Source organism: Bos grunniens, chromosome 18 (assembly GCF_055505025.1).
Source record: "Bos grunniens cultivar Pamir isolate PY7600 chromosome 18, Bosgru_T2T1.0, whole genome shotgun sequence".
In the NCBI taxonomy this organism is placed as follows: domain Eukaryota; kingdom Metazoa; phylum Chordata; class Mammalia; order Artiodactyla; family Bovidae; genus Bos; species Bos grunniens.
This window is the reverse complement of record NC_141182.1, coordinates 63,798,298-63,825,597: the sequence shown is the minus strand read 5'-3', so window position 1 is coordinate 63,825,597 and position 27,300 is coordinate 63,798,298. Positions and strand designations below refer to the sequence as shown.

The following is a 27,300-nucleotide window of genomic DNA, read 5'->3' as shown; positions in this document are numbered from 1 at the left end:
ATTGTTTGTAGACTTTTTGATAGCAGCCATTGTGGCATGAGATGGTACCTCATAGTGGTTTTGATTTGCATTTCTCTGATAATGCGTGATGTTGAGCATTTTAGCTTTAAGGCTGGCATCAGAAGAAGAGGCCCTCAGATCACTTAGTTCTGGTAGCCAATGCGGATGGGCATTGCTGAGCCCCACAGGACCAAGAAAATAAAAGAGCAGTGGTGAAATGGACCTACTGGCCCTCGCCATGGCCTCATCCCAGGCTCAGTGCCGCAGGAATGGGCTGGGACACCCAGCTCCTCATCTGAGCTGGACGGCACAGTCTATCCACTGCTGCCTGGAGCTCTGGTGTCTAACCCTTCATCCAGCAGCTGACTGGGATGCTCTTGGGAGCAAGTGGACACTGTTTCCATAATCTCCCTCTGGCTTGATCCAAATATAAAATCAAGCCTCCAGCATCTGCCTGGAAAGGGCCTATCCACACATCTTAGGCCCCAACCTTTGTTGCTGACCCCCAAAGGGGGGACCCTCCAATCACCTCACCCCAACAATCAAGGTACTCAGCCTACTTGAGTCCCTCAGGACTATGTAATACAAAAAAATCAGTTTTCACTGGTCACACATAGACCTAAAGAGAAGGGATGGAAAAGACAGTCCAGGGAAATAGAAAAGAATGTAGGAGTAACTGTAGTCATCTCAGACAAAATAGACTATAAGCCAAAACATGTAACAAGAGACAAAGGAGGCCATTCCATAACCACAAACAATTCATCAAGGAAATAGAACACTGTAAATTTCTGTAAGCCCAAACTTGGAGCACTTCAATATATTAAGCACCTGTTAACAGAAATCAAGGGGAAAATAGACAATCATACAATAGTAATATGGACATCAAATCCATACTTTCAGCAATAGAACAATCATATAGAAAGTCTATAAAGAATCATTGGATTTAAACTACATATGAGATCAGATGTACTTAACCATCCAACAGCAGCAGAAAATAGTCTTCTCAAGTGTACGTGGACCATTCTCCGTGCGAGTCGTAACATATTTGAGAAGACTGAACTCATTTCAGGCATCTTTTCCAACCACACTGATATGAAACTTCAAAACAATTGTTAGATGGAAATAGGATAAATCACTAATATGTGGAGATTAAACTTCATGGATGAAATGAAAAATCAAAAAGGAAAAAGTTTTCAGAGAAATCAAAGTGCAAATACAAGATAACAAAACTTATGGAGAGCAGTTTAAGAGCTGAACTGATAGTGATGAATGTCTATATGAACAAGGAAGAAAGGTCTCAAATAAACAGAATAGCCTTATGCCTCAAGGAACTATGAAAAAAAAAAAAAAAAAAACAATGAATTCAGCTCAAAGGAAAGAAAATGTGAGGTTCACAGCAGAAATATTGGCATAATTGAGAGGCGTTGTGAATTTGGTTCCAGACCACAGCAATAAAGTCAATGTCACAAAAAAGTGGATTGTACACATTTTCGGCTTCCCAGTGCACATAAAGCTTATATTTGAGATTGCAGTCATCATCTTTGTGCATGGACAAGCCTCCTATATAAGTTCTCACTCAACCTCAGAGCGCCTAAACGGTAAAGCAAACATTACCAGCCCAAAAGTGAGAAACACTTTCACCGTGGGCACTGCAATACCTCCACTTTCATCAGACAGAAAATGAAAACATGAAAACGTTGGACCGGGCTACGCATTACAACAGTTGAAACTTACAGACATAACCTGATCCATCTACCCATCAGCAGCAAAATTCACATTCTTCTCAAGAGCACAGAACATTCACCAGATCAGAGCACGTGTTCAGACCCAAACAGGCCTTTTATAAAAAGCCTTTATTGAATCTCTTATAATATTGCTTCTTTTTTTTATGTTTTTTTTTTTTTTGGCTGAGAGGCATGTGGGATCATAACTCCTCAACCGGGGGTCAAACCCGCATCCCCTGCATTGAAAGGTGAAGTCTTAACTAGTGGACCAAAACGGAAGCCCCCCAAACAAGTCTTTACCAGATTTAAGACTGAAATCACATAAAGCATCTTTTCCAAACACAGTGATATGAAACAAGTCGCCAATAACAGCAGGAGAGCTGGAACATTCACACATAGGTGGAGATGAACAACCGCTCCAGAACAAACTGTGGTCACAGAAAAATCCAAAGACATTTTTGGATAACCATGAATGGAAGCACACAAACAAATTTCTGGGATTCAGCACAAGCTTCTCTAAGAGAGATGTGTTCACAACAAATGCCTAGATTAAGGAAAAGAAGATTCTAATAATCAAAGTAACTTTTTACCACAAGGAACCAAACAAGACAAAACCCAAACTAAGGCAAAAGTTAGCAACTACAAGGAAATAAGAAAGAACAGAGTGGAAATAAAAGAAAAAAGGGGCAGAAAAATAATACACCCCTGGCTGATTCATGTCAATGTATGGCAAAAACCACCACAATATTGTAAAGTAATTAGCCTCCAATTAAAATAAATACATTATTTAAAAAAGATTAAAGAGAAAAACAATAGAAAAGACCAAGGAAACCACGAGCTGGTGTTTGGAAAGATGAACATTCGCCTTGTCACTGAGCACCAGCAGCAACGTGAGGAGGAATCAGTGACTTCAGGCACCTAAGGTGTTTCTAACCCCACGGCCGCCCTCACTCCTTTTCCCACCAGAGTGGCGGCATTCCTTCCCCTCAAAGCAGGAAAAGCGTCCTGGCCTCACCTCCCAGCTCCTAGTCGCCCCTCTTCCTGGAGCCCCTCTTCCTGCCACCCCAGTGAATTAAATCCAGGCTCAGCCTCCTGGCTGCACTAGCTCAGAGTCACCTCAGGAGTCTCTGCACCCACAGGTGTGTGGGGACTCGACTGGGAAGGTCACTCTCTCCATGTAACAGGACCAGCTGGAAGCAACCTTTCTTAGAAAAAAAGCAGAGAACCCTGAAGCCCTATTTTCCAGCCCCTTTTCTGATGACAGAGCTCTGCTTTCACAAAACATATTTTAAAGGCAGTTGTGTCTCTCTTTTGCTCCTGAGCACTTCTTGCTACACTGGTTTCCTTGTACTGTCTTGGTTTTCTTTTCTTTTTTTACTTCTGTGAAGAAAAATGCTTACAATACAGTGGAAGCAACAGGAGTTAATTCTGTTGTGTTGACAGAGGAGTGTGTAACTCATCACAGGTGAGCCCTGAAGTTAGAGCTGGTGTGTAGCCCAGTGCTGAGGGAGAGCTGAGAGTGAGCTGTTTAGAGGCATCGTCATGAGCTGTGGGTAACGGGACTAAAGGAGCCTGGAATAAGGTCCCAGGTGGAGATGATCTGAGAAAAGGGGCAGGGGGACTCCTTCCCCTGCAAGCATAGATCTGTGAGGTCTGCTACAATGAGCAGAGTCTTTGTTACCAACAGGGAGGAGCTCAGTGACTGGATCATCCAAGACTTGGCACACATTCCAGACACCCCATCCCTCCTCTCATCCTTAGAGACTCCAGGGCACAGGGATCTGCAGTGGACCACTCGGCTGTGCTCCCGGCCTGAGACACTCCCGGGCTCACAGCCACGGTCCACCCGGCAGAACATGGATGTGGATGCTCAAGTGAGGCCGTGTTGCCCCTGTCCTGCCCAGTGTGAGTTAAGTCTTAAGTCCCTCTCCTGCTGGAGGCAACATCTCTCCCAGTCTTTGCCCTGAGATTGAACAGAAGGAAGCACTCACCTGGCTGGCCTTTGCTTCAGAGCGCTGTGCAGGGACGTGTCACTCAGGATGAGCGCAGAGCACCTGAGGTCACGGTTATAGGGACGGTGTTTGTAGCCTTGGTCTCTCTACAGAGATTCCATTATCATGTCACCTGCTGTGTGGGTGGCACTGACTGCACAGGGAGTCTGGGGCGTTTCCAGTGAGGAGCCAATGTTATCCCCAGTGTAAATCCCCTTCCTTCTTGGGTGATTAAGGACACCTTTTGGCAATCAGTGAAAAGACCGGATGGGAAGCCAAATAGCTGGCAGAAAACTTTTCTGTATTCCTTGTGGGAAAAGGGAATTCAAAATCAAAGTTGTCATTGGGTATTATAGGGACACTTTACGGTGCATCAATAACTTTTTAAAACTATACTTGTAATTGGGGTTATTCCTCAAGGCATTATATATATTTGCTCTTTTGTCAGGCTTTAATAAATTTTATTTTGGCAACTTTGAGATTTGAGTTCTTTGAGATTTGATTCACATCCCATATGCCTTATCCATTTAAAGTATGCCACTCAGTGATCTAAGTTTATTCAGAGCTGTGGTCTCTGTTGTTGCTGTTTAGTGGCTAAGGCGTGTTCGACTCTTTGAGACTCCATGGACTCTAGCCCGCCAGGCTCCTCTGTCCACGGGACTTCCCAGGCGAGAATACTGGAGTGGGTTGCCATTTCCTCTTTCAGGGATTCTTCCCAACCCAGGGATTGAACCCACATCTCCTGCACTGCAGGCGGAATCTTACCATTGAGCCACCCGGGAAGCCTGTTTTTGTCTCTGCTGCACTCAGTTTTAGGAAATTTTTATCAATGTGTGAAGAAAGCCCATATCCTTCATTTTTTTGTTTGTTTCAGATGTTTTTTAAACTGTTTATTTTGTATTGAAGTGTAGCCAGTTAACAGTGCTGTGACACTTTCAGGTGGACAGCACAGGGACTCAGGCACACCTACTGCACGCATCCCTTGTCCCTCAACTCCCCTCCCATCCAGGCTGCCGCATAACACGCAATGCATTTTCATGTCTCCACAATAATGAGCATCACCATTGGATCCCAGGTCTAGTGTGCCTATGACTTTATTTACAAAGTTCTGAGGGACTTCCCTGGCAGTCCAGTGTTAGGACTCTGAGCTTCCAGTGCAGGAGGCCGAATTTCCATCCCCGGTGGGAGAACTAAGATTCCATATGTCATGCAGCCAAAAAAAATGTTTCTTGGTGGGAGGGGGGGCAAAAGAAGTATTTATCACTCCCATGTATGGAAAATTCAATAGTGCACATTCAGCCCAGTTTGGGAACCTGTTCTTTGACCCTTGCCTTTTCCAGCCCGGCAGTGGCAGCCACTGATTTTGGACCAGGATACAGCCTCCCCAGTGATGCAGTATCTGTCACTGTAATTGATCCTGACAGCTTCCACCAGCTCAGCCAGAGCACCCTTGTGTTCCGAGCTGATGTGTGTGAAGGCAGTGGTGGTGCACGTCTTCCTGTAGACCAGACATCCTAGCCTGACCTTCCCCTTGAACCCCCATCTATTTTTTTAAATTAATGTATTTATTTTAATTGGAGGCTAACTACTTTACAATATTGTAGTGGTTTTGCTATATATTGACATGAATCAGCCATGGGTGTACAAATGTCCCCCATCCTGAACCCCCATCCCTCCTCCCTCCCTATCCCATCCCTCAGGACCATCCCAGTGCACAGCCCCAAGCACCCTGTCTCATGCATCGAACCTGGACTGGCGATCTGTTTCACATATAGTAATATACATGTTTCAATGCTGTTCTCTCAAATCATCCCACCCTCGCCTTCTCCCACAGAGTCCAAAAGTCTGTGCTTTACATCTGTGTCTCTTTTGCTGTCTCGCATATAGGGTCATTGTTACCATCTTTCTAAATTCCATATATATGTGTTAATATACTGTATTGGTGTTTTTCTTTCTGACTTATTTCACTCTGTATAACAGGCTCCAGGTTCATCCACCTTATTAGAATGGATTCAAATGCATTTTTAATAGCTGAGTAACAATAAACTGGAAAATTCTGAAAGAGATGGGAATACCAGACCACCTGACCTGCCTCTTGAGAAGCCTATATGCAGGTCAGGAAGCAACAGTTAGAACTGGACATGGAACAACAGACTGATTCCAAATAGGAAAAGGAGTATGTTAAGGCTGTATGTATTTTCACCCTGCTTATTTAACTTATGTGCAGAGTACATCATGAGAAACGCTGGGCTTGAAGAAGCACAAGCTGGAATCAAGATTGCCGGGAGAAATATCAATAACCTCAGATATGCAGATGACACCACCCTTATGGCAGAAAGTCAAGAGGAACTAAAAAGCCTCTTGATGAAAGTGAAAGAGGAGAGTGAAAAAGTTGGCTTAAAGCTCAACATTCAGAAAACAAGGATCATGGCATCTCGTCCCATCACTTCATGGCAAATAGATGGGGAAACAGGGGAAACAGGGTCAGACTTTATTTTTGGGGCTCCAAAATCACTGCAGTTGGTGATTGCAGCCATGAAATTAAAAGACACCTACTCCTTGGAAGGAAAGTTATGACCAACCTAGATAGCATATTCAGAAGCAGAGATATTACTTTGCCAACAGAGGTCCATCTAGTCAAGGCAATGGTTTTTCCAGTGGTCATGTAAGGATGTGAGAGTTGGTCTGTGAAGAAAGCTGAGCGCTGAAGAATTGATGCTTTTGAACTCTGGTGTTGGAGAAGACTCCTGAGGTCCCTTGGACTGCAAGGAGATCCAACCAGTCCATCCTAATGGAGATCACTCCTGGGTGTTCATTGGAAGGACTGATGCTGAAACTGAAACTCCAATACTTTGGCCACCTCATGTGAAGAGTTGACTCATTGGAAAAGACCCTGATGCTGGGAGGGATCGGGGGCAGGAGGAGAAGGGGATGACAGAGGATGAGATGGCTGGATGGCATCACCGACTCGATGGACATGAGTTTGTGTAAACTCCGGGAGTTGGTGATGGACAGGGAGACCTGGCGTGCTGTGATTCATGGGGTCGCAAAGAGTCAGACACGACTGAGTGACTGAACTGAAGTGAACTGAACTGAACAGAATATTCCATTGTGTACATGTACCACAGCTTTCTGATCCATTCGTCTGCTGATGGACATCTAGGTTGCTTCCTTGGCCATTAGAGGATAAGTGCTTTATTGTGCTGTGTTGGTTTCTGCTGTACAGCAGTGTGAGTCAGACATAGGTATGTGTGTCCAGTCCCTGGTGAGCCTCCTTCCCTCCTCCCCCTCCCCACCCCCCTGCTCTGGGTCATCGCAGAGCACCGAGCTGAGCTCCCTGCGCTGCACAGCAGCTTTCCACTGCCATCTGATACATGGGCGTGCACAGATGTCAGTGCCGCTGTCTCAGTCTGCCCACCTTCCCCTTCCCCTACTTGCCCACAAGTCTGTGCTCTATGTCTGCCACTCTATTCCTGCCCTGAAACAGGCTCATCTCTACCATGTTTCAAAATTCCTGTATATGTATTAATATGCGATGTTTCTTCCTCTCTTTCTGACTTACTTCACTCTGTACAACAGGCTCTAGGTTCATCCACCTCAGTTCAACTGACTCACGGGAATCCCTATCTTACTGTACCGGGTGGGGAGGGCAACCACCACCTCTGTGCTATTTATACAGTAGAGCCTTATTAGATCAGTTCAGTTCAGTTCAGTCACTCAGTCGTGTCTGACTATTTGCGACCCCATGAATCCCAGCATGCCAGGCCTCCCTGTCCATCACCAACTCCTGGACTTCACTCAGACTCATGTCCATCGAGTCAGTGATGCCATCCAGCCATCTCATCCTCTGTCGTCCCCTTCTCCTCCTGCCCCCAATCCCTCCCAGCATCAGAGTCTTTCTTTCCAATGAGTCAACTCTTCACATGAGGTGGCCAAAGTATTGGAGTTTCAGCTTTAGCATCATTCCTTCCAAAGAAATCCCAGGGCTGATCTCCTTCAGAATGGACTGGTTGGATCTCTTTGCAGTCCAAGGGACTCTCAAGAGTCTTCTCCAACACCAAAGTTCAAAAGCATCAAGTCTTCGGTGCTCAGCCTTCTTCACAGTCCAACTCTCACATCCATATATGACCACAGGAAAAACCATAGCCTTGACTAGACAGACCTTTTTTGGCAAAGTGATTTCTCTGCTTTTGAATAGGCTATCTAGGTTGGACATAACTTTCCTTCCAAGGAGTAAGTGTCTTTTAATTTCGTGGCTGCAGTCACCATCTGCAGTGATTTTGGAGTCCCCAAAAATGAAGTCTGACCCTGTTTCCCCTGTTTCCCCATCTATTTGCCATGAAGTGATGGGACCAGATGCCACGATCCTCGTTTTCTGAATGTTGAGCTTTAAGCCAACTTTTTCACTCTCCTCTTTCACTTTCATCAAGAGGCTTTTTAGTTCCTCTTGACTTTCTGCCATAAGGGTGGTGTCATCTGCATATCTGAGGTTATTGATATTTCTCCCGGCAATCTTGATTCCAGCTTGTGCTTCTTCAAGCCCAGCGTTTCTCAAGATGTACTCTGCATATAAGCTAAATAATCTCCTTATATATAGCAGTGTGAAAAATGAAGTTGATTTGAAATTGCTTCTAATCAATTATAGGGAGGAGGGTTCGGGATGGGGAACACATGTATACCTGTGGCAGATTCATTTTGATATTTGGCAAAACTAATACAATTATGTAAAGTTTAAAAATAAAATAAAATTAGAAAAATAAAAAATTAAAACAAAACAAAACAAAAACAAAATAAAAATAAAAATAGGTCAGAGGCATTTAACTTATTAGTATTTAAAAGGAGATTATCTATTGCTAAGGAGGTCCATCTAGTCAAGGCTATGGTTTTTCCAGTGGTCAAATATGGATGTGAGAGTTGGACTGTGAAGAAAGCTGAGCACCAAAAAATTGATGCTTTTGAACTGTGGTGTTCGAGAAGACTCTTGAGAGTCCCTTGGACTGCAAGGAGATCCAACCAGTTCATTCTGAAGGAGATCAGCCCTGGGTGTTCTTTGGAAGGAATGATGCTAAAGCTGAAACTCCAATACTTTGGCCACCTCATGCAAAGAGTTGACTCATTGGAAAAGACTCTGATGCTGGGAGGGATTGGGGGCAGGAGGAGAAGTGGAGGACAGAGGATGAGATGGCTGGATGGCATCACTGACTCGATGTACATGAGTCTGAGTGAACTCTGGGAGTTGGTGATGGACAGCGAAGCCTGGCGTGCTGTGCTTCATGGGGTCACAAAGAGTCGGACACGACTGAGCAACTGAACTGAACTGAAGTATACTTTTATTATTGGTCACCTTTTCATATACTTTAATAGGAAAAACAGTAAGTAAAATAATGGTAGTTTTAGATAAACATTGAAACATTCCACTCATATTAAAACAAATTCCATAAAAGTTAAAGGAAATTCTTACACAAGGTAAGTAACACCAAAGAGGAAAAAACTTTATAAAAAAGAACTATGACCATTGGAAAACGTAATCATATTGATACATGCATAAACTATACCTCTTCATTGCTTTTTTGGTATAAGACACAACCAGTTCATGACAGAAAACTCATAGCATTAATTGTCAATAATTATGTATGCCTGCATGCTAAGTTGCTTCAGTCATGTCCAACTCTTTGTGACCTACTGAACTGCAGCCCACCATGGGATTCTCCAGGCAAGAATACTGGAGTGGGCTGTTGTGCCCTCCTCCAAGAGATCTTCCCCACCCAGCGATTAAACCTGCGTCTCTTACATCTCTTGCATTGGCAGGTGGGTTTGAAACAGATACACTACTTGGGAATGCATACATGATGGCTGAAACATCACTGAAAAATAGCTATACCTTAAATTTTTAAAATGGGACTTAAATAATTACACTCCAAAAGGACGGCAAAAAAAAAAAAAAAAACAGAAAAAATAGATTGCACAAATAGAAACAAACCTCAGGTCGCAAAATGCAATCAAGAAAACTATATATTCAAGGAACAGATTTTTTAAAAAAAAGCAACTACTGTTCTGTCCTTCAGATTACATGATTCATCCAATCAATTAAGTTTATTGAGGCTCCAACATGTAAACAATCCAGGTTTAAAGGAGAAGCAAGCCATTGAACAACATGGATTTTCTGGGTAACACTATAGCATACTGGAGAATTAACAGCAAAATAAAGTTACAGGTAATATAGAAGAACACATTCTCTATTTTCATGTGTGTTATATTCATCTCAGAAGTCCAATCTCCACCCACGCAAGACTGATATTTACGGAGACCTATATTGGCTTGTGTGCCACTGTGTCAGGTATCAGCCACAACACATGGAGAGAAAGTTTGTGGAAACGCTTGAAATGATCCTGCGAAAGGAGGTTTCTTTCAGACGGCTGCATTGGTCAAGACAGAAATTGTTTCCTCAATAACGGTTGGTAGGTTTTTCAAGCAGATAATTTCATGCATGGATTTTCAGCTCTCCTAAGGCATTGCTGGCATCCAGTGAACCTTCTCAATTCAATGGAGTTTATGTAGAAATGTGGTATTGAGTGCTTAGCTGCTCATTCGTGTCCGACTCTTTGCACTGCCATGGACAGAAGAGCCTTGTAGGCTACAGTCCATGGGATTTTTCAGGCAAGAATACTGGAGTGGATTGCCATTTCCTTCTCCAGGGTATTGAGTGGAAACATCAAAAGGTATCAACTTCTAGATATAGAATAAACAAGTCAAGGGAGTGTAGTGTACCTCATGGTGAATATAGTCAGTTATATTCATTGCATACTTGAAAAATGCTAAGAGACTTGACCTTCCAAGTTCTTCTGATGGGGACTTCCCTGGCAGTCCGGTGGTTAAGACTTCAAGCTTCCACGCAGGGGTACAGGTTCAATCCCTGGTCTGGGAACTAAGATCCCACATGTTGCACAGCCAAATAATAACCAAAAACTAACTAAATAAATGTGGAAAAATTCAGATCACAAGAAAATAATTTGTATCATCTGTGAAGGTGGAGAGATGGTAACTAGACTTACTGTGATCATTTTAGATACAAATATCATTCATTATGTCGTCTATATGAAATTAATATAATTGTACATCAATTAACAGATTATGATACTGAGGACTTAGAGATTAATTACAATTATTATTGAAGGTGTCTACTAGATATTTAACACTTTATCCGTTCATTCTAACAACTCAAGAGCAGAACCTTCGAGTTCTAGCATCCCTCAGAAGCAGCAGGAGTGGGGAAATAGTGGGGAAACAAGAAGACAAGACATGCGAGACCTGGAGCAACCACAGGCGAAAATCTAAAGAGGCACTGATATGGAAAACAAAACTGTAATTCAGCAGGTAGAAGACAACGAAGGTGACCATCAGCATCAGGATGGTGTGGGTGGCTCTGGTCTCTGGGGGGCATCTGTGGTGTCCAGTGGGGGTGTGGATATACTGCACCCTCTGGTGGTGTCTGTGCAGGAGAAGCACCATGGAGCCACTGGACGAGACCATGAGGGTAATAAACACGGCATCTGAGAAGGACCACAAGTAACCTAAGCTTATGACATTACCTGAGACTGAGCAGAACCAATTGTCTTGGGAATCAGTATAGTTATGTGTGTCCTGAGGACCAGTGATTTTCACAGGAAGGTAGATGTACATTAAGAGACTGAACATCCAGCAGGTGCAGCATGAAGGACCAGTGATCTTGGGGACCCTTCCTCTGAGCACCACCCACTGTGCTCTCCTGGGGGTGAGACTGAAGGACTGATAGGTGCTCAGGACACAGGTGGAGCACAGGGTGGTGCCGAGAGCCACCCTCTGTACATAAAACACAAACTTACACCCGAGACCTGACAGGGGCTTCCTCAAAACAAAAGCAGCCATTGTGTAGGCAACCCCAGAGGACAGAAGAAACAAAAGGTTGGACAGGGCCATGTGGCTGAGAATGGTGTGTGGAGGTCTCTGGTTGTGGCCGAGCAAGACTGGAGAGATGTTGTGGAACAGAAGGATGACATTGGCCAGACACCCAACTCCTATCTGTGTCAGATACGTGGTTTTCAGGGCTGCCTGGCTTATGGTGCTCAGGGCATCTCTGTGAAAAGACATGGGAAGGACTTCGGAGGGGCCTGGAGCAGACAGGAGACTCTGCAGACAGAGACACGAGCAGTCTTCTTACACAACTAACAATTGACAAGGATTCCCACATTTTATTTCTCCTGAAAAGAGAAGATACTGTCATAGTCCAGAGACGTGACTTTAATGGGATAACATGTTCCTGATACCAGTTAAGCATCCACCATTATTATTTTATATTTTTTAATTTACTTTTATTTAAATTTTTAAAATTGGGGGCTAATTGCTTTACAACGTTTTCATAGTTTCTGCTGTAGAACAATGTGAATCAAATATAAGTATACATACATATATATATATATCTCCCCTTCCTCTTGAGCCTCCCCCATCTCCCAGTTGTGCCCCTTGAGGTCATGACAGGGCACCAAGCTGAGCTCCCCGTGTTATACAACAGCTTTCTATTTGCTTTTATATCCTGATCTCCTATCTCCATGTAAGGTCTGTCTATCAACTTTGGAAACATGTCCACCTTCTTTAGCAACATTGTTGGCTTAGTTCAACCATTTTCAATGTCATTATTCTCAGAAACAGAAAAAAAATCCACCCAAATTTGTAGTCAATCAAAAAATACCCAAACAGTACCATACTATCTTGATGACTGTGGCTTTGTAGTAGAGCCTGAAGTCAGGCAGTTTGATTTCTCCAGTTCCATTCTTCTTTCTCAAGATAGCTTTGGCTATTCGAGGTTTTTTGTATTTCCATACAAATTGTGAAATTATTTGTTTTAGCTCTGTGAAGAGTACCGTTGGTAGCTTGATAAGGATTGCATTGAATCTATAAATTGCTTTGGGTAGTATACTCTTTTTCACTATATTGATTCTTGCAATCCATGAACATAGTATATTTCTCCATCTATTAGTGTCCGCTTTGATTTCTTTCACCAGTGTTTTATAGTTTGCTATATATAGGTCTTTAGTTTTTTAGGTAGATACATTCCTAAGTATTTTATTCTTTTCATTGCAATGGTGAATGGAATTGTTTCCTTAACGTCTCTTTCTGTTTTCTCATTATTAGTGTATAGGAATGCAAGGGATTTCTGTGTGTTGATTTTATATCCTGCAACTTTACTATATTCATTTATTACTTCTAGTAGTTTTCTGGTGGAGTCTTTAGGGTTTTCTATGTAGAGGATCATGTCATCTGCAAACAGTGAGAGTTTTACTTCTTCTTTTCCAATTTGGATCCCTTTTATTTCTTTTTCTGCTCTGATTGCTGTGGCCAGAACTTCCAAAACTATGTTGAATAGTAATGGTGAAAGTGGGCACCCTTGTCTTGTTCCTAACTTTAGAGGAAATGCTTTCAATTTTTCACCATTGAGGATAATGTTTGCTGTGGGTTTGTCGTATATAGCTTTTATTATGTTGAGGTATGTTCCTTCTATTCCTGCTTTCTGGAGAGATTTTATCATAAGTGGATGTTGAATTTTGTCAAAGGCTTTCTCTGCATCTATTGAGATAATCATATGGTTTTTATTTTTCAACTTGTTAATGTGGTGTATTACATAGATTGATTTGCGGATATTGAAGAATCCTTGCATCCCTGGGATAAAGCCCACTTGGTCATGGTGTATGATCTTTTTAATGTGTTGTTGGATTCTGATTGCTAGAATTTTGTTAAGGATTTTTGCATCTATGTTCATCAGTGATATTGGCCTCTAGTTTTCCTTTTTTGTGGCATCTTTGTCAGGTTTTGGTATTAGGGTGATGGTGGCTTCATATATAGATCAATGGAACAAAATAGAAAGCCCAGAGATAAATCCACGCACATATGGACACCTTATCTTTGACAAAGGAGGCAAGAATATACAATGGATTAAAGACAGTCTCTTTAACAAGGGGTGCTGGGAAAACTGGTCAACCACTTGTAAAAGAATGAAACTAGAGCACCTTCTAACACCATACACAAAAATAAACTCAAAACGGATTAAAGATCTAAACATAAGACCAGAAACTATAAAACTCCTAGAGGAGAACATATGCAAAACACTCTCCAACATACATCACAGCAGGATCCTCTATGACCCACCTCGCAGAATATTCGAAATAAAAGCAATAATAAACAAATGGGACCTAATTAAACTTAAAAGCTTCTGCACAACAAAGGAAACTATAAGCAAGGTGAAAAGACAGCCTTCAGAATGGGAGAAAATAATAGCAAATGAAGCAACAGACAAACAACTAATCTCAAAAATAGACAAGCAACTCCTACAGCTCAATTCCAGAAAAATAAATGACCCAATCAAAAAATGGGCCAAAGAACTAAATAGACATTTCTCCAAAGAAGACATACAGATGGCTAACAAACACATGAAAAGATGCTCAACATCACTCATTATCAGAGAAATGCAAATCAAAACGACTATGAGGTACCATTTTACACCAGTGAGAATGGCTGTGATCCAAAAGTCTACAAGTAATAAATGCTGGAGAGGGTGTGGAGAAAAGGTAACCCTCTTACACTGTTGGTGGGAATGCAAACTAGTACAGCCACTATGGAGAACAGTGTGGAGATTCCTTAAAAAACTGGAAATAGAACTGCCTTATGATCCAGCAATCCCACTGCTGGGCATATACACTGAGGAAACCAGAATTGAAAGAGACACATGTACCCCAATGTTCATCGCAGCACTGTTTATCATAGCCAGGACATGGAAGCACCCTAGATGTCCATCAGCAGATGAATGGATAAGAAAGCTGTGGGACATATACACAATGGAGTATTACTCAGCCATTAAAAAGAATACATTTGAATCAGTTCTAATGAGGTGGATGAAACTGAAGCCTATTATACAGAGTGAAGTAAGCCAGAAAGAAAAACACCAATACAGTATACTAATGCATATATATGGAATTTAGAAAGATGGTAACAATAACCCTGTATACAAGACAGCAAAAGAGACACTGATGTATAGAACAGTCCTTTGGACTCTGTAGGAGAGGAGAGGGTGGATGATGTGGGACAAAGGCATTGAAATATATATAATATCATATATGAAATGAGTCGCCAGTCCAGGTTCGATGCACGATACTGGATGCTTGGGGCTGGTGCACTGGGACGACCCAGAGGGATGGTATGGGGAGGAGTTGGGAGGAGGGTTCAGGATGGGGAACACATGTATACCTGTGGCAGATTCATTTTGATATATGGCAAAACCAATACAATATTGTAAAGTTAAATAAAATTAAATTTAAAAAAAAAGAAAAAAAAATACACAAACAGTGAAAGAATCTTGAGAAAGAACAACAAAGCATGAAACTTCTTTATTTCATATTGTATGTCAAATTTATAGTAACAGAAACACATATGGGCATTTAAACAGACAGATCAATGGAACAGAATAAAGAGGCAGAAACAAACCCAAGCTCCAGCAGCTAATAAGTTTAGACAGAGGCACTAAGAATAATATAATAGAAAAAGGATAGTTTCTTCAACAAGTGCTATTTGGAAACTGAACATCCACATCTAAAGACTGCAACTGGTAGTCACAAACCTTCCAAGACTGAATGAAAAAAATGTAATGCATGTATAATAGGTGTTAACAGATTACACTTACTGTAACCACCTGGCAACATAGACAGACACTGAATCATTATTTTGTACACATGAAACTCATATAATGTTATATCAGTTATGTCCCAATTTTAAAAACTACAAGAAAAGCTGCAGACTACCTTACATCACACACAAAAATGGTCTCAACTGGGCTAAGACTGGAATGTAAGAGCTGAAACCATGAAACTCTGAGAGGAAAGAAGTGAGCTCCTTGACATTGGTCTTGGTCATGATGGCTTGAATTTAACAACAAAAGCAAAGGTAAACGAATGGGAGTGTATCACATAAGACCTCTGCAGAGCAAAGGAAACCATGAAGAGGCAGCTATGCAACAGGAGACAATATTAGCAATCCACACACCCAGTAATGAGTGAACATCCAAAATGTAAAAGGAATTTCTGGAAAAACCCAAAACCCAGCTTAAAATATACAAAGGACTCAAGTAGACATTTGTCCAAAGACAGCAAACCAAGGGCTAAAAAGGTACATGGCCAGGTGCTCAATATCTCTAGTCATCAGATCAAAATCCCAATGTGATAGCGTCTCTCACCTGTTAGTGTCTGTTCCCCAGAAGACAAGAGGGAGCAAATTGGCAGGGATGTTGAGAAAAAGGCACACTTATGCACTGTTGCTGGGAACATAGATGGGTACAGCTTCTGCGGAAAATGTTATAATTCCTCGGAAACTAGAACCTGATCTGCCATGTGACCCAGCAGTCCTGCTTCTAGTGTGTATACAAGGGGGTGAAATCAGATCTCGGAGCAATGTCTGGACCCCTATGTTCATTGCTGCCTGTTACCACAAGAGCCAAGACCCAGAAACAACCCAAGCGCCCACTGACAGATGAATCGGTTAGGGAGCCAAGGAGCATCATACGGTGGAATATAACTCAGTTTTTCAAAGGTGGAAATCCTTCCTTTTGCAACAGCATGGATAAAACTTGAGGACACTTCGGTGTGTGAAATATCCAGACATAGATATTTGCCATTCCCTTCTCCATTTCTGTCAATTATAGGTAGAATTATTTAAAAAAAATCAGTCTCATAGAAACAGAGTCGAATGGTGGTTGCCTGGGAACTGGGGTTGGGGGAAATGGGAAAAGATGGTAAAGGGATACAGTCTTTCAGTTATAAGGTGAACAAGGTCTGAGGGCTAATGTAGAACCTGGTGCCCACAGGTGAGGACACCTCATATGTGAGGTGATGTATGCATAAGTTCATTCAACTGTGGACTCCTTCAGAAGGTGTACATGTATTACATCATGATGTACATTTTAGATCCACTGCAATTTCAGTAATCAATTATGGTCCATCACCTCTTTCCTCTTGGGCTGAGTATTTGCTGGGGTGAGTGATGTGGTCATAGCTACTGTTTGTCCATTGTGTGGAACACACACAAAGATCACCCCACAGGGCAAGTGCCTCCCTGAAACCAACAGTTATCACCCGGAATTGCAGGACACACCTGCCCCCACCCGACCCATGAGCACCAGCCGCAAACAGTCACACACGGGGGCTCACCACCACAGCTAGAGTCAGAAATGAACCCACAGAAGGGGCCCTTGTGCTGAGACAGGGACACACATTCCAGTGCCTGCCACCCCCAGGGGCCTCTCTGGACCCACAGGTGTGGGTGGACCAGCCTGGACATGGAAGTGTCCATGAATTTGGACAGGGAGTGATAAAAAGTTATGTCTGACTCTTGGCGACCCCATGAACTGTAGCCCTCCAGGGTCCTCTCTCCATGGCATTCTCCAGGCAAGAATTCTGGAGAGGGCAGCTATTTCCTTCTCCAGAGGGTTTTCCTGACCCAGGGATGGAATCTGGGTCTCCTGCTTTGCAGGTAGTTTCTTTACAATCTGAGTCACCAGGGAAGCCCAAGTTGGACAAGGTGGGAATCCTATTCACAAAGGGCCTCCCACGTAATATGAGCACCTCCAAAGGCTCTTCTCCTAACACCCTTGTCTTTAAGATATAGGGTTTCAGCATATGAGTATTTGTGGAACACAAACATCAATTTGTGGCATGGCCCAAGGTACATTTCACTGTATTTCCTAATATAAAACATTGAATTATCACAGAGAGTACTCCTTCACTTCCTAATTCCAATCTTTTAAAAATATAACGATGCTTGTTTTCTAACATTTATATTACTATGTCAGGTTGGAAAGTTAACTGAATTCCATCTCAATACAAATTCTGTTTTCTTTTCCCTGCTGCTCATGGTAATAAGGCTGAGGGCATTTTGACATTCAGTTAGAGAGGGGAAGACATGAGCCACACTGACACACATAACATAAAACACAGAGAGAGTCATGAAAGGCAAATCATGGCAGAAAATACAGAGATGACATCATCCAGTGAAGGAGAATGTCAGTATTGTTACAGGGCAACCTTTTCCTCTGTATTTCTGTTTGTATGTGTATGTGTCTGTCACTGGATCTTATTTCAGGACTTTCAGGTTCTAACCCAAACTCTTGCACATCAACCTATTCCATGATATTCACACCCAACCCTAATCAATTAGGTCCAAGGTCAGTAGACACTTTTATGCAATATTGAGAAGCCCGCAGCTCTGGTCATACAGGACTTGGCAGAGATTCCACAGTGAACCCCTCCCTCTTGCCCTCATTGTCAGGGACACCAGGACACACGGGTCTTCAGTGAACTCACAGCTCTGGTCCCACTCAGATACACACCCCAGTACATTCCCCGCTTCCACCTGCCATCCAGGGCATGGACGGGGCAGCTCAGGACAAGACAGGGGAGCACCTGTCCTGCCCAAGATGCTGACAACACAGTTCTGAGCCCCTCTCCTGCTGAGAACCAGCTCTCCTGTTTCCTGCCTTGAGACTGAACACAAGGGAGCACTCACCTGCCTGCACTTGGCACCACACTCTGTGCAGGGAAGTGTCAGTCAGGATGGGCCCCAGTTATAGGGACAGGGTCCCTGGGCCCGCTGTCCTCACAGAGGAGCGATTATCATGTCATCTGGAGCGGAGGTGACACTGTCTGCATGGAGAGTCTGGGGCGTCTCCAGTGGGGGGCAGATCTTACCCCCAGTGCTCGTCACCCTCACCCACGCCTGGGGACTACTGACAACTCCTGGCAATTACTGAGAAGGTCCACGTGAGCAGCTGAGCAGAGGGCAGGGAGAGTTTTCTGAGTTCCCTGTGGGAGAGCCCAAGTTTACAGTGAAAGTCATAGCTGGGGGAGGGACACTCACAGAGCACCGGGGCTCCCTTCACTGTGTCTCCCGTTGGGCATTTTCCCTCATGGTCTCACTTTTCCAAACTGTTTCAAAGTGTGTTCACACTGATCATCAGCATGGGATCTGGAAGCTGGGCTTCCTCCTGAGTTGAAGTTCCACAGCCCTTTCTATTTATGGCCTCAGGTCTGTTTAACCTGGAAAATGCCCCCTTTGAAGCCAGAGTTTCCCTTCTCAGAATCCTTAGGTCTCCATTCTGTCCACATGACTCTGCTCCATGTCACCCACAGACCACCTCTTTGAGTCTGTCATTGGATCACCAGCCTGCCCTTGTGTTACAGTCCATTAGCTCTGGCAAGATGCACTCTGGGACATGCAGACAGGGGTTGGGGAAAAGAATTTATTAAAATATATTAAGGAGAAAATGTTAGAATTCTTTAATTTCATCCGTGATGATCAATTGCTAGTTGGAAATTTAACTTGATAATTGGATGTTTGATACCTGATCCATTAGATAGGCAGTTGGCCTGGTGTTTCTCCTGGGGGACCATGGAGCAGAAGGGACACCATCCACCCTCCCCATCAGGCGCCTTCTCTGGAGAATTGGTGCATGAAGGCAGCGGACACGTCTGCATTTCATAAACAAGGGGTTTCCAAGGTAACCCTGGTAGATAGAACATCTTCCGCTTCTTCAAAAAATAATATTTATTTTGGCTGCACGAGGCTTCTGGTGCTGTGCACAGCCTTTCTCTAATTGTGGAGAGCGGGGGCTACTCTCTAGTTGCAGTGTGTGGGCTCCTCATTCTGACTTCTCTTACTGCAGAGCCCGGGCTCTAGGGCACAGTGGCTCAGTAGTTGTGGCACAAGCTTAGTTGCTGTGTGGCATGTGGAATCCTCCCAGACCAGAGATGGAACCCATGTCCCTGCACTGGCAAGCGGATTCTTAACCACTGGACCACCAGGGAAGTCCTACTGCTCCTATAACGCTGTTCATTCGTGGCCTCTGTCTGGGACAATGTGCATAAAGGTTTTAATATATTGAATGATTATTCACTATGGGGACGTTGCTCAACACAAACACATACAGACAGTGTGGACCTACTATGTGCCATTCCTCAACTAGGTAATGAAGATACAGAGAGAGTCACTAGCACTTCAGGTTCCCATATTTGAAACAGGTGATTCATCCCAGACTTCTAGCTGAGTGGGTGAAAGCATCCAGATCTGAGCGTCCAGTGTGGAAGTGCCAGTCCCAAGGGGCCACCAAGCTCCTCCTGACATGGGCTCATTTGGACTGAGGGGCTTGGGTGTAGCACACACACCTGATTCGCCTTCTGTATTGAGGTGCTCCTATGTTGGCTGCATATATATTTACAATTGTTTCATCTTCTTCATGGATTGATCCTTCAATCAATATGTAGTGTTATTCTTTGTCTCTTGTAATAGTCTTTATTTTCAAGTCTTTTTTGAATAAGTATTTCTCTGATTTTGTTTTGATTTGTGTGGAATAACCTTTTCCATTCCATCACTTTCAGTCTATTCATGTCTCTAGGTGGAAAGTTTTTTGTAAATAGCAGGTATATGGGTCTGTTTCTTTATCTGTTCAGCCTGTCTGTGTGCTTTGGTTGGAGCACTTCTATTCTAACATTATTTGAAACATTCATAATAAATTTAAGGAGAATATTAGAAAATTTGGAAGCTCATATGTAATTGATACAGCAATAAATACAAATAATTAAACCTTCATTTCAGTTCAGTTGAGTCACTCAGTCGTGTCTGACTATTTGCAACCCCATGAATCACAGCATGCCAGGCCTCCCTGTCCATCAGCAACTCCCGGAGTTCACTCAGACTCACGTTCATCGAGTCGCTGATGCCATCCAGCCAGCCATCTCATCCTTTGTCGTCCCCTTCTCCTCCTGCTCCCAATCCCTCCCAGCATCAGAGTCTTTTCCAATGAGTCAACTCTTCACATGAGGTGGCCAGTGTACTGGAGTTTTAGCTTTAGCATCATTCCTTCCAAAGAAATCCCAGGGCTGATCTCCTTCAGAATGGACTGGTTGGATCCCCTTGCAATCCAAGGGACTCTCAAGAGTCTTCTCCAACACCACAGTTCAAAAGCATCCATTCTTCGGGGCTCAGCCTTCTTCACAGTCCAACTCTCACATCCATACATGATCACAGGAAAAACCATAGCCTTGACTAGATGACCTCTGTTGGCAAAGTAATGTCTCTGCTTTTGAATATGCTATCTAGGTTGGTTATAACTTTCCTTCCAAGGAGTAAGCGTCTTTTAATTTCATGGCTGCAATCACCATCTGCCATGATTTTGGAGCCCCCCAAAATAAAGTCTGACACTGTTTCCACTGTTTCCCCATCTATTTCCCATGAAGTGATGGGACCGGATGCCATGATCTTTGTTTTCTGAATGTTGAGCTTTAAGCCAACTTTTTCACTCACCACTTTCACTTTCATCAAGAGGCTTTTTAGTTCCTCTTCACTTTCTACCATAAGGGTGGTGTCATCTGCATACCTGAGGTTATTGATATTTCTCCCGGCAATCTTGATTCCAGCTTATGTTTCTTCCAGTCCAGCGTTTCTCATGATGTACTCTGCATATAAGTTAAATAAGCAGGGTGACAATATACAGCCTTGACGTACTCCTTTTCCTATTTGGAACCAGTCTGTTGTTCCATGTCAGGTTCTAACTGTTGCTGCCTGACCTGCATAAAGACTACTAAGTTCTACAATGGAATATTAAAAATGCCACATTTTCCCAGAAAAAATATATTATGACAAAGCAACAGAGAAAACAGTGATTACGATTAAATAGAAAACTAAGTCTCAATAATCTGTGTTTCAGTGACAAAGACTAAACGTTTAAGTGAAAAATATGGAGTGGGAAGCTTCTCTTCCCTCCATCATATGACTTCATCTGTCTAATCAATCAAATTTACTGACAGTCAGCTGTGACCAACCTATACAACATATTAAAAAGCAGAGACATTACTTTGCCGACAAAAGTTCATGTAGTCAAAGTTATGGTTTTTCCAGTAGTCATGTATGGATGTGAGAGTTGGAGTATAAAGAAAGCTGAGCACTGAAGAATTGATGCTTTTGAATTGTGCTGCTGGAGAAGATTCTTGAGAGTCCCTCGGACTGCAAGGAGATCAAACCAGTCAATCCTAAAGGAAATCAGTCCTGAATATTCACTGGAAGGAGAAAGATGCTGAAGCTGAAACTCCAATACTTTGGCCACCTGATGTAAAGAACTGACTCACTTGAAAAGATTCTGAAGCTGGGAAAGATTGAAGGCAGGAGGAAAAGGGAACAACAGAGGATGAGATGGTTGGTTGGTATCACTAACTCAATGGACATGAGTTTGAACAAGCTCCGGGAGTTGGTGATGGACAGGGAAGCCTGGCATGCTGCAGTCCATGGGGTCACAAAGAGTGGGACACGACTGAGCGACTGAACTGACTGAACTGAGCCATGTAAAGAAAATCCAATGTGAAAAATGATGTAACCCACTGAATAACATTGATTTTTGTGTTACACTACAGCATATCAGAGAAACACGAGTGAAAAAAAACCACAAACAAAAACATAACACCGTCTCCATTTCCCAGGATTCTTATCCTCACCTATGAAATAAAACATCCACCCCCTTTGGAGTAACATAATGTACAGCAATACTGGATTATGTGTAAGCGTTTATCGGATATGAGCTACACCACAGGGAGATAAGCTTTGTGAAAACACTTCAGATGTTCCTGAAGAAAGGAGGCTCCTTCAGGCAGCTGCACTGGCCAAGGGGAAGACAGGTTTCCTTAGTAACGGCTGGAATCTTTTTCAAGTTGATAATCTCATGGATTCACTTTCAGACCTCTCAAGGCAGCAAGCCCATTTATCTATTTGACCTTCAAAGTTGTTTGGATTTGTGTAAAAATTTGTATTGAGTACAAACATCGGTGGTAACAAATTCTAATTACAAAATAAATTAGTCGTGGGTATATAAACGTACAGCATGGAGACAGTAGTTAATAATACTGTATTGCATAATGAAAAGTGGTAAGAGAGTCGATCTTCAAACTTCTTGTCACAAGAAACTTTTTGTAGTACGTACAGAGGTGGAAATGGTGACAGATTATATTTTGGGGGCTCCAAAGTCACTGTGGATGGTGACTGCAGCCAGGAAATCAAAATACGCTTGCTCCTTGGATGAAAAGCTATGACAAATTTAGTCAGTGTATTAAAAAGCAGAGAACATCACTTTGTCAACAAAGGTCCATATAGTCAAAGCTATGTTTTGCCAGTAGTCATGTATGGATGTGAAAGTTGGACCATAAAGAAGGCTGAGCACTGAAGAACTGATGCCTTCAAACTGTGGTGCTGGAGAAGCCTCTTGAGAGTCCTTTCAACAGCAGGGAGATGAAACCAGTCCATCCTAAAGGAAATCAACCCTGAATATTCATTGGAAGGACTGATGCTGAAGCTCAGATACTTCACATCCACCTAATGTGAAGATCTGACTCACTGGAAAAGACCCTGACTGAGAGAGACTGAGGGCAGGAGGGGGAAGAGGGCAATAAGGATGAGATGGTTGGATGGCATCACCGACTCAATGGACATATGTTTGAGCAAACTCTGGGAGATGGTGAAGGACAGGGAGGCCTGGTGTGCTGCAGTGCACATGATCATGAAGAATCAGACAAGACAACACTGAAAACAATATGGAGGTAGATAGATATCAACTAGACTTATTTGACTGATTGTCTGTAACATATGCAAATATTCAATCATAATGTTGTAAGACCTGAAGTGATACTGTGTCATGTTATTTATGCTTCAGTAAAAGTGGGTATAAAATAAATATATAAATAATTGCAGAAGAAAGAAATTGGCTATTATTGAAGCTGTCTACTATGTATCTAAGGGGCTTCCCAGGGGGCACAGTGGTAGAGCCTGCCTGCCAATGCAGGAGATGCAGGAGACACAGGTTGAGCCCTGGTTTAGGGAAATCCCCCGGAAGAGGAAATGGCAACCTGCTCCAATATCTTGCCTAGAAAATTCCATGGACAGAGGAGCCTGGGGTTGCAAAGAGTCAGACATGACTGAGAGATTGAACATGGATGCACTATATATTTAGCTATTTAACCGTTTTTCTTCAAGAGCAGAACCTAGGAGTTCTAGGATCCATCAGGAGCAACTGGAAGGTGGAATCTGTGGGAAAACATGAAGCCAAGACACTAGAGGTCTGTATCAACCATAGACAAGAATCTAAAAAGGCACTGATACGAAAAGAAAAAATAGAATTCAGCAGGTAGAAGATGACGAAGGTGACCACCAGCATCAGGATGTTGTGGGCGGCTCTGGTCTCCAGGGGGCATCTGTGGTGTCCAGTGGCAGAGTGAATATGCTGCACCCTCTGGCGGTGTCTGAGCAGGAGAAGCACCATGGAGCCACTGGACCAGACCATGAGGGTAAGAAACACGGCATCAGAGATGGACCAAAAGTACATAAAAGCTGCCTAAGGAGCTGTGGGTGAGCAGAACCACTTCTCTTGATTGTCAGTATCATTTCTTGTGTTCTCTGGACTAGTAATCATCAAGGGAATGCAGATATTCATTAATATCTGAGCATCCAGATTCATTAACATCTGAGCTCATTAAACTGAGCATCCAGCAGGTGCAATGGGAAGGACCAATGAACTTGGGGGCCCTTCCTCTGAGCATCACCCACTTCGCTCTCCTGGGGGTGAGAGTGAAGGACTGATAGGTGCTCAGGACGTAGGTGGAGCACAGGGCAGTGCTCCGAGCCATTCTCTGTATGTAATACACAAACTTACACAAGAGACTGTTCAGGGGCTTTCTCAAAACAAAAACTGCCATTATATGGGGAATCCCAGAGAAGAGAATAATCAGGAGATTGGCCAGCACTGAGTGTGTAAAAATCACATCCGTGCCTCTCTTTTTCTGGCCAAATAAGATTGGAGAGATGCTGTGGAAGAAAAGGATGACATTACCCAGAGCCCCAACCACCACCTGGAACAGAAAGATGGTTGTCACAGCCGCCTCCCCTGGGTTTCTCAGGGCATCTCTGTGAATAGACATGGAGAGGACGTCAGTGTCCTGAAGGTGAAAGGAAGCTGTGAAGATGATGACAGAGTCAACATTGGGAAAGAATTCTGGATCTTTTCCTCTCCTGAGAAGGGAGAGACTGTCATAGTCCACATGTGGGGTTCAACCTGTAGGATACATGCATGACATCAGTTATATTTTTCACTATTAGTATATTAATTTCTACTATTTGGCATATCCTTATTCTCCACCAGCATGTAAGTTCATGAAGTTAAGAACTACATCCGGACTTCCCTGGGGTCCAGGGGTTAAGAAACCGGCTTGCAACACAAAGACAGAGGATCAAACACTTATCGGGGAACCAAGGTTCCACGTGCCGAGGAGCAAGTAAGCCTACATGCTGCACCTAAGACCCAAGGCAGCCAAATAAATAAATACATATTTTTTTAAGAGGACCACATTTTATAGTTGTCTATATATAGGTCTTAAGTTTCTTTAGGTAGATATATTCCTAAGTATTTTGTTCTTTCCGTTGCAATGGTGAATGGAATTGTTTCCTTAATTTCTCTTTCTGTTTTCTCATTATTAGTGTATAGGAATGCAAGGGATTTCTGTGTGTTGATTTTATATCCTGCAACTTTACTATAGTCATTGATTAGTTCTAGTAATTTTCTGGTGGAGTCTAGGGTTTTCTATGTAGAGGATCATGTCATCCGCAAATAGTGAGAGTTTTACTTCTTCTTTTCCAATTTGGATTCCTTTTATTTCTTTTTCTGCTCTGATTGCTGTGGCCAAAACTTCCAAAACTATGTTGAATAGTAATGGTGAAAGTGGGCACCCTTGTCTTGTTCCTGACTTTAGAGGAAATGCTTTCAATTTTTCACCATTGAGGATAATGTTTGCTGTGGGTTTGTCATATATAGCTTTTATTAAGTTGAGGTATGTTCCTTCTATTCCTGCTTTCTGGAGACTTTTTATCATAAATGGGTGTTGAATTTTGTCAAAGGCTTTCTCTGCATCTATTGAGATAAGCATATGGTTTTTATTTTTCAATTTGTTAATGTGGTGTATTACACTGATTTGTGGATATTGAAGAATCCTTGCATCCCTGGGATAAAGCCCACTTGGTCATGGTGTATGATCTTTTTAATGTGTTGTTGGATTCTGGTTGCTAGAATTTTGTTAAGGATTTTTGCATCTATGTTCTTCAGTGATATTGGCCTGTAGTTTCCTTTTTTTGTGGGATCTTTGTCAGGTTTTGGTATTAGGGTGATGGTGGCCTCATAGAATGAGTTTGGAAGTTTACCTTCCTCTGCAATTTTCTGGAAGAGTTTGAGCAGGATAGGTGTTAGCTCTTCTCTAAATTTTTGGTAGAATTCAGCTCTGAAGCCGTCTGGGCCTGGGCTTTTGTTTGCTGGAAGATTTTTGATTACAGTTTCAATTTCCGTGCTTGTGATGGATCTGTTAAGATTTTCTATTTCTTCCTGGTCGAGTTTTGGAAAGTTGTACTTTTCTAAGAATTTGTCCATTTCTTCCACGTTGTCCATTTTATTGGCATAAAATTGTTGATAGTAGTCTCTTATGATCCTTTGTATTTCTGTTTTGTCTGTTGTGATCTCTCCATTTTCATTCCTAATTTTATTGATTTGATTTTTCTCCCTTTGTTTTTTGATGAGTCTGGCTAATGGTTTGTCAATTTTATTTATCCTTTCAAAGAACCAGCTTTTGGTTTTGTTGATTTTTTTTATGGTCTCTTTTGTTTCTTTTTCATTTATTTCTGCTCTAATTTTTAAGATTTCTTTCCTTCTACTAACCCTGGGGATCTTCATTTCTTGCTTTTCTAGTTGCTTTAGGTGTAGAGTTAGGTTATTTATTTGACTTTTTTCTTGTTTCTTGAGGTGTGCCTGTATTGCTATGAACTTTCCCCTTAGGACTGCTTTTACCGTGTCCCACAGGTTTTGGGTTGTTGTGTTTTCATTTTCATTCGTTTATATGCAAATTTTTATTTCTTTTTTGATTTCTTCTGTGATTTGTTGGTTATTCAGCAGCGTGTTGTTCAGCCTCCATATGTTGGAATTTTTAATAGTTTTTCTCCTGTAGTTGAGATCTAATCTTATGGAGAAATATACCATGTTCATGGATTGGAAGAATCAATATAGTGAAAATGAGTATACTACCCAAAGCAATTTATAGACTCAATGCAATCCCTATCAAGCTACCAACAGTATTCTTCACAGAGCTAGAATAAATAATCTCACAATTTGTATGGAAATACAAAAAACCTCAAATAGCCAAAGCTATCTTGAGAAAGAAGAATGGAACTGGAGGAATCAACCTACCTGACTTCAGGCTCTACCACAAAGCCACAGTTATCAAGACAGTATGGTACTGGCACAAAGACAGAAATATAGATCAATGGAACAAAATAGAAAGCCCAGAGATAAATCCACGCACATATGGACACCTTATCTTTGACAAAGGAGGCAAGAATATACAATGGATTAAAGACAATCTCTTTAACAAGTGGTGCTGGGAAATCTGGTCAACCACTTGTAAAAGAATGAAACTAGAACACTTGCTAACACCATACAC

At 42.5% G+C, this 27,300-nt stretch overlaps 1 protein-coding gene and 1 pseudogene across 1 annotated transcript; both read right to left on the bottom strand.

Annotated features, from left to right (window-relative positions):
- Nucleotides 1-10,890: 10,890 nt before the first annotated feature.
- Nucleotides 10,891-11,842, bottom strand: LOC147354726 (vomeronasal type-1 receptor 4-like). The gene has a single exon (XM_086354696.1). It carries the CDS (start codon nucleotides 11,840-11,842, stop codon nucleotides 10,934-10,936), a length of 909 nt encoding a protein of 302 aa, XP_086210822.1. The 3' UTR covers nucleotides 10,891-10,933.
- Nucleotides 11,843-23,795: 11,953 nt separating this feature from the next.
- LOC147354725 (vomeronasal type-1 receptor 4-like) lies at nucleotides 23,796-24,741 on the bottom strand (annotated as a pseudogene).
- Nucleotides 24,742-27,300: the final 2,559 nt, after the last annotated feature.

Bases quoted from the DNA above. Each gene is read 5' to 3' on its own strand.
- LOC147354726 (XM_086354696.1), bottom strand. From the start codon at position 11,842: ATGTCTTTTCACAGAGATGCCCTGAGCACCATAAGCCAGGCAGCCCTG.